General features: G+C 66.5%; 2 protein-coding genes across 3 annotated transcripts in view; both read right to left on the bottom strand.

Annotated features, from left to right (window-relative positions):
- LOC308189445 (uncharacterized protein) overlaps positions 1–4,778 on the bottom strand; it is a 30,217-nt gene extending 25,439 nt beyond the window's left edge. The window contains exons 1-5 of the mRNA XM_080579488.1: positions 4,655–4,778; positions 3,784–4,080; positions 3,125–3,251; positions 1,476–2,090; positions 227–415 (exon numbers count right to left, since the gene is read on the bottom strand). Of these exons, the coding sequence (XP_080435614.1) occupies positions 227–415; positions 1,476–2,090; positions 3,125–3,251; positions 3,784–4,080; positions 4,655–4,678 (1,252 nt within the window). The 5' untranslated portion in view covers positions 4,679–4,778. The remainder of the gene's footprint in view (positions 1–226; positions 416–1,475; positions 2,091–3,124; positions 3,252–3,783; positions 4,081–4,654) is intronic.
- Positions 4,779–8,210: 3,432 nt separating this feature from the next.
- On the bottom strand, positions 8,211–10,800 carry LOC308190279 (uncharacterized protein). 2 transcript variants are annotated; one of them, XM_080581396.1, is made up of 5 exons: positions 10,598–10,800; positions 9,778–9,840; positions 8,827–8,886; positions 8,612–8,686; positions 8,211–8,491 (listed from the first exon to the last, which is right to left on the bottom strand). In XM_080581396.1, exons 1-5 carry the CDS (start codon positions 10,700–10,702, stop codon positions 8,357–8,359), a joined length of 438 nt encoding a protein of 145 aa, XP_080437522.1. In that variant the 5' UTR covers positions 10,703–10,800; the 3' UTR covers positions 8,211–8,356. The 2 variants fall into 2 exon arrangements, with proteins under 2 accessions (XP_080437522.1, XP_080437521.1); XM_080581395.1 differs by having other exon boundaries at positions 8,612–8,695; positions 10,598–10,789.
- Positions 10,801–13,242: the final 2,442 nt, after the last annotated feature.

The following is a 13,242-nucleotide window of genomic DNA, read 5'->3' as shown; positions in this document are numbered from 1 at the left end:
CATGGGTGGCATTCCCACTGTGCCTTATGTTCAGGCCCTTGAACCGCCTCCATTTTCCCTTGCAGCACTTTGGCAGCACACCCCAGCACTGCTGCCTTTCCCTGGTGATGCTCCTCCAAGCACGGTGGCTTGCCAAGCCCTCCTCCACGGAGGCCGCTGGCAGATCTGAGAGCTGGGACGGGAACGGGCTGTAAAAGCACATCCTCCTGGCACTCAGGTAACGTACCTGTGCCGGCTTCCGAGGGGACTTTCTGTTCTCCCACGGCCTCTTCCTTCCGGCCCGTCTCTTCTGGTGTTTGGGGGGGCTCCTGACCATCTCGGATGCAGGGCTGTGGGGTCACCTGGCAGCCTCTGGTGCAGAGCTCTTCATCCCTCCCGATCTGGGACAGGATGTCAGGCTCGGACACAGCGCAGTCTGCTCAGGGACAGGGAAGCAGAGGACAGCACGTTTTGTTAGGAACTGGCTGCACCATTCCTCTGCTGAACCCTCAGACACTTCAGAGTGACCCTTCTCCCTTAGCCCCAGGGCTGGCAGGCAGTAAGGACGGACACGGACACAGAACCCATGCTTTAACAGGCAAAGCCACGCTGCCGCCTTAGTCCTGTGGAAGGATCCACCCGTAAGGACGGCTCTACCTCAAGTACAGAGAAAACCTCCCCAACAGAAGGTGACTTAAAATCTCAGAGGAGAGGGAGAGGCTATGCCTGCGTAACGCCTTTTTCCTCTCTTCCCAGGAGCTCTTGACAAACCAACCCCCAAGGACACACTTGGGGCCTGCGTTGTTTCTGGGTAACATTCCTCAAAGGGCAGAGCCGGCCCTCTGACCCCTGCCAGTGCTCGCCCAGCCTTTCACGAAGCTCCTGTAGCCCCCCCAGCTCCTAATTCCAGCAGGAAAGAGCTCTCAAACACAGCTCTGCCGTTGGCTCTCTCTGGGTCTGTCTGTACCTTTCCAGTGTCTCCTGTTTTTTGCCTGGCCTCCATACTCCAGCAATCATTTTTCCAGCAATTCCATGCCACGCCCCGAGGTGCTCCTGCCTCCTTCTGCAGCCCCTCGTGCTAGCAGCCTGCTCCTGCCTCCTCCCTCCATTGCAGGTTCCTACTCCCCACCGTGGCTCTACTCTCACCAAAGCACGCAGGAGCGTCTTTGGAAGCACTGGGGCTGATGCATGCCATCAGGTGAAGGACTGCAGAACTGCACAGAAACGGAGCTGGAAGAGATCCTAAGAGATCTGTCCCACCGCTCCCGGCTCCATCCCAGCCCCTTCTGGTAGGTTTTGTCTGTTGTCTCCCCACGATTCGTCTGGCCAAGCATAAACGTTCCTCTTGGAAGTAAGATTCAAGGCATTCCGTGGACAGTTAGCCAAAAGAGTCAACAGAACCTCAGGGCAGCTCATTTCTAACAAAGAGAGCGATGGGAGATCTGACAAAGCAGGGACAGGAACTGCCACGTCCTCCTGGCACCCATTTAACTTACCCATGTCATCTTCTACGTCTACGTCGTCTCCCAAGGCCTCTTCCACCTGGTCCGTATCTTCTGGTGCCTGCGGGGGTTCCTGGCCATCTCTGACGGACGTCTGCGGGGGCTCCTGGCTGTCCTGGATGCACGTCTGTGAGGTCTCCTGACTCTCTCCGCCACACGTCTCCAGGGACTCCTGACCATCTCTGAGATGTGTTTGTGGGGGCTCCTGACCATCCTGGATGCACATCTGTGGGGTCTCCTGACTCTCTCCGCTACACGTCTCCAGGGGCTCCTGACCATCTCTGAGATGTGTTTGTGGGGGCTCCTGACCATCCTGGATGCACATCTGTGGGGTCTCCTGACTCTCTCCGCTACACGTCTCCAGGGGCTCCTGACCATCTCCGATACACGTCTGCAGGGAATCCTGACCGCCCTGGATGCACGTCTCCGGGGACTCCTGACCGTCTCTGAGATGTGTTTGTGGGGGCTCCTGACCATCTCCGATGCACGTCCGCGGGGGCTCCTGCCCATCCTGGATGTACGTCTGTGGGGTCTCGCGACAGCCTCTGGTGCAGAGCTCTTCATCCCTCTCGATCCGGGACAGGATGTCAGGCTTGGACACAGCATAGTCTGCTCAGGGACAGGGAAGCAGAGGACAGCACGTTTTGTTAGGAACTGGCTGCACCATTCCTCTGCTGAACCCTCAGACACCTCAAAGCGACCCCTCTTCCTTAGCCCCAGGGCTGGCAGGCAGTAAGGACACCGAGATGCTACCCGCACTGAAAATGGTGGGGTCGATTTCTTAGTCCTGCGTTGGGATTCACCATAAGCACAGCTGTAGCTCAAGCACAGAGAAGACTTAAATAATGGAAAGGAACATAAAATCTCAAAGGAGAGGGAGAGGCTTTGTCTTTGACCTTTTCCTCCAATTTCATCACAAACGTTAGCGGTGATTTGAAGAGTAAATCTTCTGAGCTACTGTTATCAGATTACTTTATTTCGGGTGTAGGGACAGAAGAATTCCTGCTGTGTAAAAATGTCTACATCAGATGGACCACGTGAGGAACAGGTTTGTGCCTTCTACAGAGAATTAGCTAGAAAAGTGAAGCTTCAGCTTCAGTGACTGCACCAACCAGCACGTTACCAGTCGTGCCCACAAAACAGTTTTTGATGGGCAATCTTACAGCCCAAATCATCCGAGAACACGTCAGATGTCCTTAGAACTGAACGTGGTTAAATTGGTTCTTTACCAAGGCACGTGGAAATGTCCCTGTCACTTCAAATCACGGCTAAAGAGACAGAAAACAAGAACTCGTTCGAGATGCGATTATCAAACTCCACCCGGGTAACTCCTGAACTGTGCTGGAAGGTCGTGAGGGTTCCCTGACCCTAGAATCCCCTTACACAGTCGTTATGAATAGCATCTCCTCTGCATGTGTGTTATAACAGATATCGTTTGTATTGTTACTGTTACTATTATTTACTACAGATAGCTCTTACAAGCAGGAAGGAAGGGAAAGGAGTGGGTCTGGCTGCCCAGGAGAGGTTCTGCGAGCTATGGGTGTCCAGCCCCACCGCACCAGACCACTGGTGGGACTGGAAGGAAGCTGCCCAGCCTACACAGAAAAAGAAATTCACCCAGAGGAACACACCCTGCGCCTTACCCAGGGAGATCAGAGTCTCGTAGTTCCCCCTCATCACAGCCTTGTACAGATCCTTCTGCCAGCTGTCCAGCGTCTCCCATTCCTGCTCGTTGAAGTACACGGAAATGTCATCAAATGTGAGCGGTACCTGGAATCACAAGCAGCACGCACTTGGTGACGTCCTCCGCGGCGACGGGGAACTGGGAACCGCGCACGGGCACGGAGCGCTCGCTGCTGGCCTCGGGGTCTCCGGGCAGAGAGCGCAGCGTGCCTGGACGCATCAGGGCTTGCAAGCCCCGGGTTCACAGGTGCTCAGCCGGGCCAGCCCGCTGCTGGGAACGCCGCGGCACTTCCCACGCTCTCCATAGCTGCCGCAGCGGCACTCACTGAACTGCTCCCGGGGGGCGGCGTGCAGCTGCGGGCTGCTGCCCCTCCAGGGCTCCGGGGTGGGAATCGCAGTGGAGGGCACGGGGAGGCCACCGCAAGGGCAGCACCGTCACACTGCTGCCCGAGGAACTCTGCGGGGCCGCCCGATGCGTTTCCGGGGCTCAGGGCTCGGACCGGCCCAACCCCAGGGCTCCTCACCCAAAGCACGACGGAGCTGGGGCCGGCGTCCCGCGAGGCAGCCCCTGCTTTGCCGCCCGGGGAAGGGGCTCACGGCCCCGGCCGGGCACCGTTACCTTGGGCACCTCTCCCCGCGTGCCGGGGGGCAGGCGCAGGATCCAGAAGTTCCTGTTCTTGAGCAGGTTCTCCACGTTGTCCAGGCGCTGCTGGAGCTGCCCGTAGTCCTGCAGCAGGCTGCCCAGCGCCGCCAGGTTGCTGCCCAGCTCGCCCACCAGGTTCTCGCAGGCCAGCAGCCTCCGCTCCGCCTTCTCCGTCCTGCTCCGCAGCTCCTGCAGCTGCTGGGCCTGCGCCTGCTCCGGCCCCGCCGCCTGCACGCGCCTCAGCCTGCCGGTGCCTGCGCCCCACGACGAGGCCTGGGAGGGGACCGGGGGGGAGTGAGGGGTGGCCGGGGGGGGGCCGCTGGGACCCCGGGTGCTCCCGGGGGGATCCCCCCAGTCCTTGCACCCCCGGTCCCTGCACCCCCGGTCCCTGCACCCCCGGTCCTTGTACCCCCGGTCCCCGCATCCCCGGTCCTTGCAGCCCCGGGCCCTTCATCCCCGGTCCCCGCACCCCCGGGCCCCGCACCCCCGGTCCTTGTAGCCCCGGGCCCTTCATCCCCCATCCCGGTCCCTTCATCCCCGGTCCCTGCACCCCCGGTCCCTGCACCCCCGGTCCCTGCACCCCCGGTCCCCGCACCCCTGGTCCCCGCACCCCCGGGCCCCGCACCCCCGGTCCTTGTAGCCCCGGGCCCTTCATCCCCCATCCCCGCACCCCCGGTCCTTGTACCCCCAGGCCCCGCACCCCCGGGCCCACCCTCCCTTGAGGCCCCCCCCGCCCCCCGGGGCCCCGAGGAGGCCGCAGCCCCCCCGGCCCCTCTCAGCCCCGCACCCCCGGGAGCGGCTCCGGCTGTGCCCAGAGCTCCCGGGCCCGGCCCGGCCCGGCCCTCACCTGAGCGGGGCCCCGGCGGGACATGGCCGCCGCCACCGGCACCGCGCGCTCCGCACCCGCCGCCACCGCCGGGCCTGCAGGGGGCGCTGCGGGAGGGGCGGGGCGAGGTGCACCGCGCAGGGGGCGGGGCTTGCTGCCGGGGGCGGGGCTTGCTGCCGGGGGGCGGGGCTTGCTGCCGGGGGCGGGGCTTGCTGCCGGGGGCGGGGCTTGCTGCCGGGGGCGGGGCTTGCTGCCGGGGGGCGGGGCTTGCTGAGCTGGGGCCGCGGGTTGATTCCGTGGGGGCGGGGCTTGCTGCGGGGGGAGGCGTGGCCTGCGCTGAAGGGGGCGTGGCGTGGCCCCGAGGGGGCGTGGCGCGGCCGGCTGGGGGCGTGGCCGGGCCGTGGCGGGACCTCGTGGCGGGAGTGCGGGGCCCCGCTGCCGCCGCCCGGTGCCGGCCCCGGCTCCCCGCGCCGCGCCGGGTCCCGCCGTGCCCCGACCCGCCCCAGAGCCCCGGCATCGGCCCGGCCCGGCCCGGCCCGGCCCCCTCGCTGCTGCTGCTGCTCCCCGAGGCGGCGGCGGCGGCGGCTCGGGTGAGCCCCGCGCCGGTACCGGGGGGAACCGGGGAGAGGAACCGCCCCGTCCCGTCCCGTCCCGTCCCGTCCCGTCCCGTCCCGTCCCGTCCCGTCCCGCCCCGCGCCGAGCGGAGCGGAGCCGTGCCCGGGTGGGACCGGCGGGACGGCCCCCGGGCACCGGGCACCGGGACCGGCTGCGGCGGGGAGGCTGCGGCGGCCGGTCCGCGCCGTCGGGTCCGCGCCGTGCAGGCGAAGCGCGGGCGGCTCTGCAGGGCTCCCGTCCCGATGTCCCGGGGGGAGCAGCGCTGCCGTGCCCCCAGCAGCACCGGAGGCACCGTGTGCGGGGCGCTGCGGCAGGGTCGTTACCCGCGGGGGGGGCTGCCCGCAGGGGGACCCCGCAGCGCTGCTGTGTGGGCGCAGCCCGGGGGTGTGCGGGCAGGGGGTGCACGAACATCCCCCCCTGCTCCCTGCTCTTGGCCACCTCCGGGGACATGTGGCCAGCAGCGGGGACAGGATTTGCTTTCGCAGTCACAACAGAGGCGCTGGCCGAGAGCTCCCCGCTGCAGAGCCTGGAGGAGCTGGCGGGGAGGGGGCCAGGCCCACCCGGACCCCCAGGCAGCGGCTCCTGCACCCCCAGCGAGGGGCACGGGGCAGAGCTGGGGGGGAGGGGGCCCACTCTCATTCTGGGAGGTGCTCGCTCACAGGTGGGGCACGGCATGGTGTGGGGGGCACGGCGTGGTACCGTGCAGCAGGGCAGGGCACCAAGTGGTGTTGCCATGGCAGATGGTGGCATGGTGCGGCATGGCATGTTGTGGCACGGCATGGCATGTTGTGGCACGGCATGGCACGTTGTGGCATGGCATGGCATGGCATGTTGCGGCACAGCATGGCACATTGCGGCACGCCGCGGCACAGCATGGCACGTTGTGGCACGGCATGGCACGGCATGGCACGTTGCAGCACGGCATGGCACGTTGCAGCATGGCGTGGCATGTTGCGGCACAGCGTGGCACGTGGAGGCACGGCATGGCGCGGCGCATTGCAGCACGGCATGGCATGGCACGTTGTGGCACGGCACGGCACGGCATGGCACAGCACGGCATGGCAGAGCTAAGCACAACGCCCTCCGCAGCGGCACAAGCCGCACATCCCCGCGCCAGCTGGCAGCGGGGCTCGTTGTCACCCTGGGGTGCGCTCTGCTCCCTGCGGTGGCTTCGGGGTCATCACTGGGGGCTCTGGTCCCTGGGGGGCAGGGGGACGCCCTTTGGGGGGGTCTCCGCTGCGTGGGGCATCCTTATGGGGTCCAGTCCCCAGGGGCACCCCTGCAGGGTCGGGTCACAAAGGGGCAGCCATTGGGGGTCAGTCTCTGGGGGTCTCCTTGTGGGGTCTGGCCCCTGATTTTGCTGTTCCCCCATCTGATGTGCCTTACGGTGACGCTGCGTGCTCTCGCCAGCTGGAGCATGGGGCACAGCCCCCCGCAGGGGCTGCTCGACTGCCTGAGGGACGTCACTGCCCTGACACCGACACCGACACCGTGCTGGTCCCCACCGGAGGCTGCCTGTGGCACACGGGGGGCCGTGGGGCCGGGCGCCCTGAGCAGTGGGGGCCAGAGTCCCTCTGCAGCAGGTGAGTGCGTGGCCAGTGGCATCCTTCTTTTGGGGGAAACTGCCCCAAATCCGCCGCTCTGTGCCCTGCGGTGGCTCTAGGAGCAGCGGGAGGACGGGTCATGCTTGCTTCGGGGTCCCAGCAGCCCACCCCAGTGTCAGCGAGCCCCCAGGACCCAGGGTTTTGGGGCGCAGCAGGGCGCCCCTGAGCTGCAGGCTTTTAGGAGGATGCTGAGCCGTGACAAAGGGAGGGTTTTCAGGGCCGAGGTTCCCAGGGTTCAACCCCAAAATGCCCAGGTGCCCCCCAAGAGCCGTCCCCACAGCAGCGTTGGTTGTGCCGGATCCCAGCCCAGTCCCGCTGCCCCCTCCCAAATCCCCCGCTGGGGCTGGGAAGCACCGGTGGGGGGGGGGTGAGGGATGGATCCAGCCCGCAGGGGGACGTGGTGTTTGGGCCAGGACGGGCCGAGGGGTGCCCGTCCCCTCTCCCGGCCGTGTGTCTGTGCCGCGGCAGCGCTGGGGGAGCTCCCGCCGTGGTGCCTGACGGCCGCCGCGGTGCCAGCGCCGTGCCGGGACCCCTCGCGTGCCGCCCTGGCACCGAGCGCAGGGGAGGACGAGCCCCGGCGTCGCCCTGACGCAGGTGAGCATGGGTCCCCCGCGCCCCCCACCCCCATGGCCATCCCGCATGGCGCTGAGCCCCGGCGGCGTCCCAGCGCCGCGGCACCCCCGTGGCAGCCGGGCTAAAGCCAGGGCGGCTCGCGGCAGGATCCGGCCCTGCGTGGGGAAGGGGGGCGGCTGACCCCCACCTCCTGCGGTGAAGCCCCCGTGCCCTGATCCATCCCTGCCGGGGGCCCCCTGTGCCATGGGGGGGGGGACCCAAGCTGCGGGGCTGTGCGTGGCGCTGCCTGGGCCCTCGTCCTGGTCCTGCTGGGGCGCTCGTCCCCTCCCGCACCCCCTTCTTCCTTGGCAGGATCGGACCCCACACATGGTGCAGGGGGGGCACGGGAGGGCTCGGCTGTGCCCGAGTGGAAGGAAAGCCGCGCATCGGAGCGGGTAGACCGCCCCCCCCCCCCCCCCGCGTCCCACCTCCGTCCCTCCGTGCCAGGCAGCTTCTTGGCTCAGCACCCCGTGGCCACGTCCCCGTGCCGGCACCGAGCCCACCGTGGCACCCACGGGATGGGGGGCGTGGGGGGTGCCGGGGACCACCCGGCCGGGCTGGCGGTGTGGGTGTGGGTGTGCCCGCGCAGGGGGCCACCAGCTCAGCCTGGGTCCCGTTTGTGCGGATTGGGGGGCGCGGTGCCCCCCTTGGGGGCATAACCAGGGCAGCGTCTGAGCGGGGGCAGGCGGGGGGGCTCCCCCCCTGGAAGCGGGGTCCCTCCATCACCCCCCCAGACGCACCCACTCGGGCTGTCTCGGTGCCTTTATTCGGTGGCTCCGCGCAGCGGGTGGGGACACCCCTGCAGAAAATTTTGGGGTGCAGGGGCAGCAGCGTGCTGGGGTGGGGTGGCCCCACTGAGCGGGGGGACACGGCAGGGCCCCCCCAGCTCCCCTCAGGGCTGGTGGGGGGCAGCGGGACCCCGCGGTGCGGTCAGGGGGCGGCGGGACCCCCGGCTCCGTCCTCGCGTGGGTCCGCGCTGGGTCACCGGTGCCTCTCCCGCCCACGCCGCGTGGGCGCCCGGTGCCTCCTGCAGGACACAGCGGGATCACCTCGGGGGTGTCCGTGACCGCCCGCGGTGCCCGTCCCCAGGGGCTCGGTGCCACCGGCAGCCGGGGCAGGGGATGCCGGGCCCCCACGGTGCCGGTACCTGGCCGAGCTGCGGGACGTGGCCGCGGCCTCGTGCCACCTGGGCGGGTCTCTCGCTTTCCCTCCTGGTGCGCTCCTGGACGCGCTGTGGGAATGTCAGAGCCGGGCAGGGGGTGATGGGGAAGGGGGGGCTGTGTTCCCCAGCCCTGCCGGAGCCATGGCAGGGGGAGGTCTCAGGCCATGCCCCGGGGCTGGGCAGCGCCGCCCTGCACTCACCCGCCTGCCCGCAGGGCCTTCGTCCACATCCCCGGTGCTCCAGGCCATGGAGGTGGACTCCTGCAGGTGGGGGGGGGGGGGTACGGAGCGGTGCGAGGGGCGCATGTCCCGGGTGCCCCGGGGGCTCCCCATGGAGGGGTTCCCCAGGGGCACCCGCAGGCTGAGCCCTCGGGGACGGACAGACAGACAGACGGACAGACGGACAACAAATGGACAGACCTCCCGCTGCCACCCCCACAGGGGTGAGCACAAGCCTGTGTGTGAGCCCTGCGCCTGCTCTCTGCCCGTGTGTGGGGTCGTCCCATCCCCATCCCCGTCCCCGTCCCCATCCCCATCCCCATCCCATCCCCATCCCATCCCATCCCCATCCCATCCCATCCCATCCCATCCCCATCCCCATCCCATCCCCATCCCATCCCATCCCCATCCCATCCCCATCCCATCCCATCCCCATCCCATCCCCATCCCCATCCCATCCCATCCCATCCCCATCCCCATCCCATCCCCATCCCATCCCATCCCATCCCCATCCCATCCCATCCCATCCCCATCCCCATCCCATCCCCATCCCATCCCCATCCCCATCCCATCCCATCCCATCCCCATCCCATCCCCATCCCATCCCCATCCCATCCCCATCCCATCCCCATCCCATCCCCATCCCCATCCCATCCCCATCCCCATCCCATCCCATCCCCATCCCCATCCCATCCCCATCCCCATCCCCATCCCCATCCCCATCCCATCCCCATCCCCATCCCCATCCCCATCCCCATCCCCATCCCCATCCCCATCCCCATCCCATCCCCATCCCCATCCCATCCCATCCCATCCCCATCCCCATCCCCATCCCCATCCCCATCCCATCCCATCCCCATCCCCATCCCATCCCCATCCCCGTCCCCGTCCCGTCCCATCCCGTTCCCCCCAGCACCTCTGCTCCCCGCTCACCTCGCTCAGCACAGAGAAGCACCCCGAGCACGGCCGGCGTCGGCCCCCGCCGCGCGTCCCCGCCTGCGGAGGGAAGGCGTCAGTCAGCGGTCCCCGTGGGGACCGAGCGGCGCCGGCACCGCCGTGCCCTCTGCCAGGGGGTGCCGCGGCTTGGCCCCGCAGCGGGACGGGGCAGAGAGCAGGGGATGGAGCGGGGGGATGCGGGGGGAGCAGGAGCACCAGTGGCGTGCCGCCCTCCCACGTCAATGGTGGGATCGGGGCGCTGCAGGGCAGGGGCGAGGTGCACGGCGGCAAGGGGATGGCGGCGGAGGAAGAGGAGGAAGGCAAAGGGGACGAGGATTCGCTGTAGCCAAGGCCGCGCTCCTCCTGCCCCCGCTCAGCCCCTCGCCAACCCCTGACGAAATGTTTGCTGGTTGTGCAAGCGGCGGCGGCAGCAGCGCTTTGGCAGAGCGAAGGCCCCGGGGACGCCCCAGCGCCCCCCCCCCCCCCCACGGCGCAGCCCCCTGGGACGAGGGGCTCGGCCAGACCCCGCTGCCCCCGGCCCATCCTCGGGGCCAGCCCTGCCCAGGGCAGCACCCGACCGGGACAGGGACAGAGAGCGGCGCTCCCTGGGGCTCTGCCCTGCCCGGTGCGCGGTGCCGGTGACAGCGGCCGGTGTCCCCCGGGGGGACAATGCCGGGGGGGGAATCGCTCCCTGCGGTGCCAGAGCCGCCATGCCGTGCCTGGGCCTTCCCCCTCCTCGCGGCGCTTCCCTGCGGCCTCCCTCCCCTCCTGGCTGGTGCTGCCCAGCTCTGGCCTCCTCCCTCTGCCCACCGCCAACCTCTCTGTCCCGCGTGAGCGTCTTCCCCTTCTTGGAGTCCCGTGGGTCGGCCCCGGCCACGGCCAGGAGGGCCACGGCGAGGGCGCAGAGCAGCCGCAGCCTCATGGCGCTGCGCGGGGCACGGCTCAGCTGCCCGGTGCCGCCGCCGGGTGCTCCCCGCCTGGACCTTGGCCCCTGCGGCCGCCCAGCTCAGGAGCGGCCACCCACCGGCCGGGAGGGCAGCAGCGAGGGGCTGGGGGGGCTGCGGGGCTGCTCCTCTCCAGGCCAGGCACGGGCCAGCTCCCCCCCTGCCAGCCCCGCCACCTCCCAGGTCTGCCAGCACCTCCCCACCTCCCCGTCCCCTTCTGCTCTTGGTGGCGGGCACCAGCACCCGGTGCCCAGGCACAGGGCAGCCCCAGGAGCCGCGGGCCCAAGGGGGGGGATTGGGTTTGTATGGCAAGGTCTGGTAGTGGGGGGCTGCGGGGGGGGGTCCCTGTGAGCCGGGCCCAGCCGCTGCCCGGTGTCAGAGCAGAGCCGGCTCCGGCTGCCCCAAAGGGCCACGGCTGGGCCGCGAGTGCTGCCGGCTGTGCTGCTGGGGGAGCAGAGTTAGGGAAGGGGGGGGGAAAAAAATTGCTGCACCACAGCAGCTGGGAGAGAGGAGAGAGAAACGTGAGAGACCCTGCAGCCCCCAGGGGAGCGCGGCAGGAGGGCAGGAGGTGCTCCAGGCTCACAGCAGCAGTTCCCCTGCAGCCTGGGGAGAGGCCCCTGGTGGAGCAGGCTGTCCCCCTGCACCCACGGGTCCCACACGGAGCAGATCGCCACGCTGCAGCCCGTGGAGGAGCCCCCGGTGGAGCAGGTGGATGTGGCCTGGAGGAGGCTGCGGCCCATGGAGAGCCCCCGCAGGAGCAGGCCCCGGGCCGGAGCTGCAGCCCGTGGAGAGGAGCCCACGCAGGAGCAGGGGGTCTGGGGGGAGCTGGCGCCCGTGGGGGACCCGAGCTGGAGCAGTTTGCTCCTGGGGGATGGACCCTGTGGGACGGAGCCGTGTGGGAGCAGTTCCTGAAGCCCCCGCAGGCTCAGTTCAGGAGGGACCCCATGGGGAGCAGGGGCAGAGAGGGACTGTGAGGGAGCGGCGGAGACGAAGTGTCAGGGACTAACCGCAGCCCCCGTTCCCCTGCGCCGCTTGTGAGGAGGACGTAGAAGAGGGTGAATGTGGGGAAGGTGTTTGTAGTTTGCTTTTAGTTCCTCACTGCTCTAGCTTGTTAGTAATAGGCAATAAATTTCTTTAATCTCCCTGTGCTGAGTCTGTTTTGCCCGTGACAATAACTGCTGAGTGATCTCCCCGTCCTTATCTCCGCCCTTGAGACCTTTCCATCACATTTTCTCCTTTCCATTTGAGGAGGGGGAGTGAGAGGCTGGTTGTGCTGGAGCTCAGCTGCCCAGCAGGGTAAAACCATCACGGGGTCCAAGAGCTCACGCAGGCACTGCCCTGCATCTCGGTAACTGCTGCCACGTCCCTCAGTGCCGTCCCGCACGTCCGAGGCTCCTCGTGGCACCTCCGGTGGTTCCACGGCAGCATCACCCCGGCCAGCCCTGCGCAGTGACCGGGCCTGAGCTGGCTGCCACGGCCGGCTCCCTGGTGCCGGGATGTGCTGCGCGGCGCTGCTTCGTGCAGCGGGTTTAGGAAGGAGATGCTGCAAGGTTGTGCACATCCCCACCTACTCTTACAGCCATCCCGTTGTGAGAAAAACCTCAATAATTTGCTCATACAAGGTCTTCTGTGAAGCTATTTAATTTGCGATTGCAATGGTGGGGGTCCTGCAAGCAGGAGCGCACAGTACAAGTTTACCATAACCCTATATCCCCTATTACCCGACACCTGATTTCTCCCGTTTCCTCACTGGCTGAGTACTGCAGGTTCACAACCTACTCGATGCCCTTCTATACTACATAGGTACAATTTTATTTGACCAGCCATTAATTTCTCCCTTTCCTTTTTTTCCTTCTTCTCTTGTGACCAGAGGGCCCGTGATTCTTGTTTTTACTTATTTCGTACTGCTCATCCTGTTTTTCTTAGCTATCCTCCTTATGTTGGGACAGTGGGACCTTCCCCTTATCTGCTTGACTAGTGCCATGCTACTGTCATGCCTGCACGATCACTTTTGAATATGCAAGGTTAGTGGATATTCCACTGCAAAAACAACTTATATTGCAAAAACAAAACCTTGTTTCTCAAAATGGTCACGTCACCTAAGCACAACCTAAGGCTACTTGCTATTGGCAACTTTCCTTTGTTTCTTCCAGAAGGAGCATTTTGTCCCTGATCAAAGGGAGCCTAGGTTAAGAGTTAAACATAATTACTGATTTTGCACTGCTCGTCCTGTTTTTTTTCTGAGCTATCCTCCTTGTTTTGGGACAGTGGGACCTTCCCCTTATCTGCCTAACGCCCTCCCCGGTGCCGTGCCAGTGCCGTGCTGTGCAGTCACCGCTGGACATGCGAAGTGAGTGGATTCACACCAGAAACCACCTCATGGTGCACAAACACTGCTTTGTTTCTCACACCGTGGCCGTGTGAGAAACACTCCGTAGCCAATAACGTAGGCTCAGGTGAGGATCTCAGTGAAGTTGTAATTTATTCACGATTGCAATGACGGGCATCCCACAAGCAG

This window comes from Anser brachyrhynchus (genome assembly GCF_964034855.1).
Source record: "Anser brachyrhynchus genome assembly, chromosome: 2".
In the NCBI taxonomy this organism is placed as follows: domain Eukaryota; kingdom Metazoa; phylum Chordata; class Aves; order Anseriformes; family Anatidae; genus Anser; species Anser brachyrhynchus.
Note: the sequence above shows the minus strand (reverse complement) of the source record. Positions and strands in the feature narration are given on the sequence as shown.

Excerpts from the sequence above, each read along its gene's own strand:
- LOC308190279 (XM_080581395.1), bottom strand. The coding sequence starts at position 10,702 with ATGAGGCTGCGGCTGCTCTGCGCCCTCGCCGTGGCCCTCCTGGCCGTG. Across the intron at positions 9,841-10,597 it reads CGCTCACGCGGGACAGAGAG|GCGGGGACGCGCGGCGGGGG; the intron begins GTTGGCGGTGGG and ends TTCCCTCCGCAG. Across the intron at positions 8,696-8,826 it reads AAGGCCCTGCGGGCAGGCGG|CGCGTCCAGGAGCGCACCAG; the intron begins GTGAGTGCAGGG and ends ACATTCCCACAG.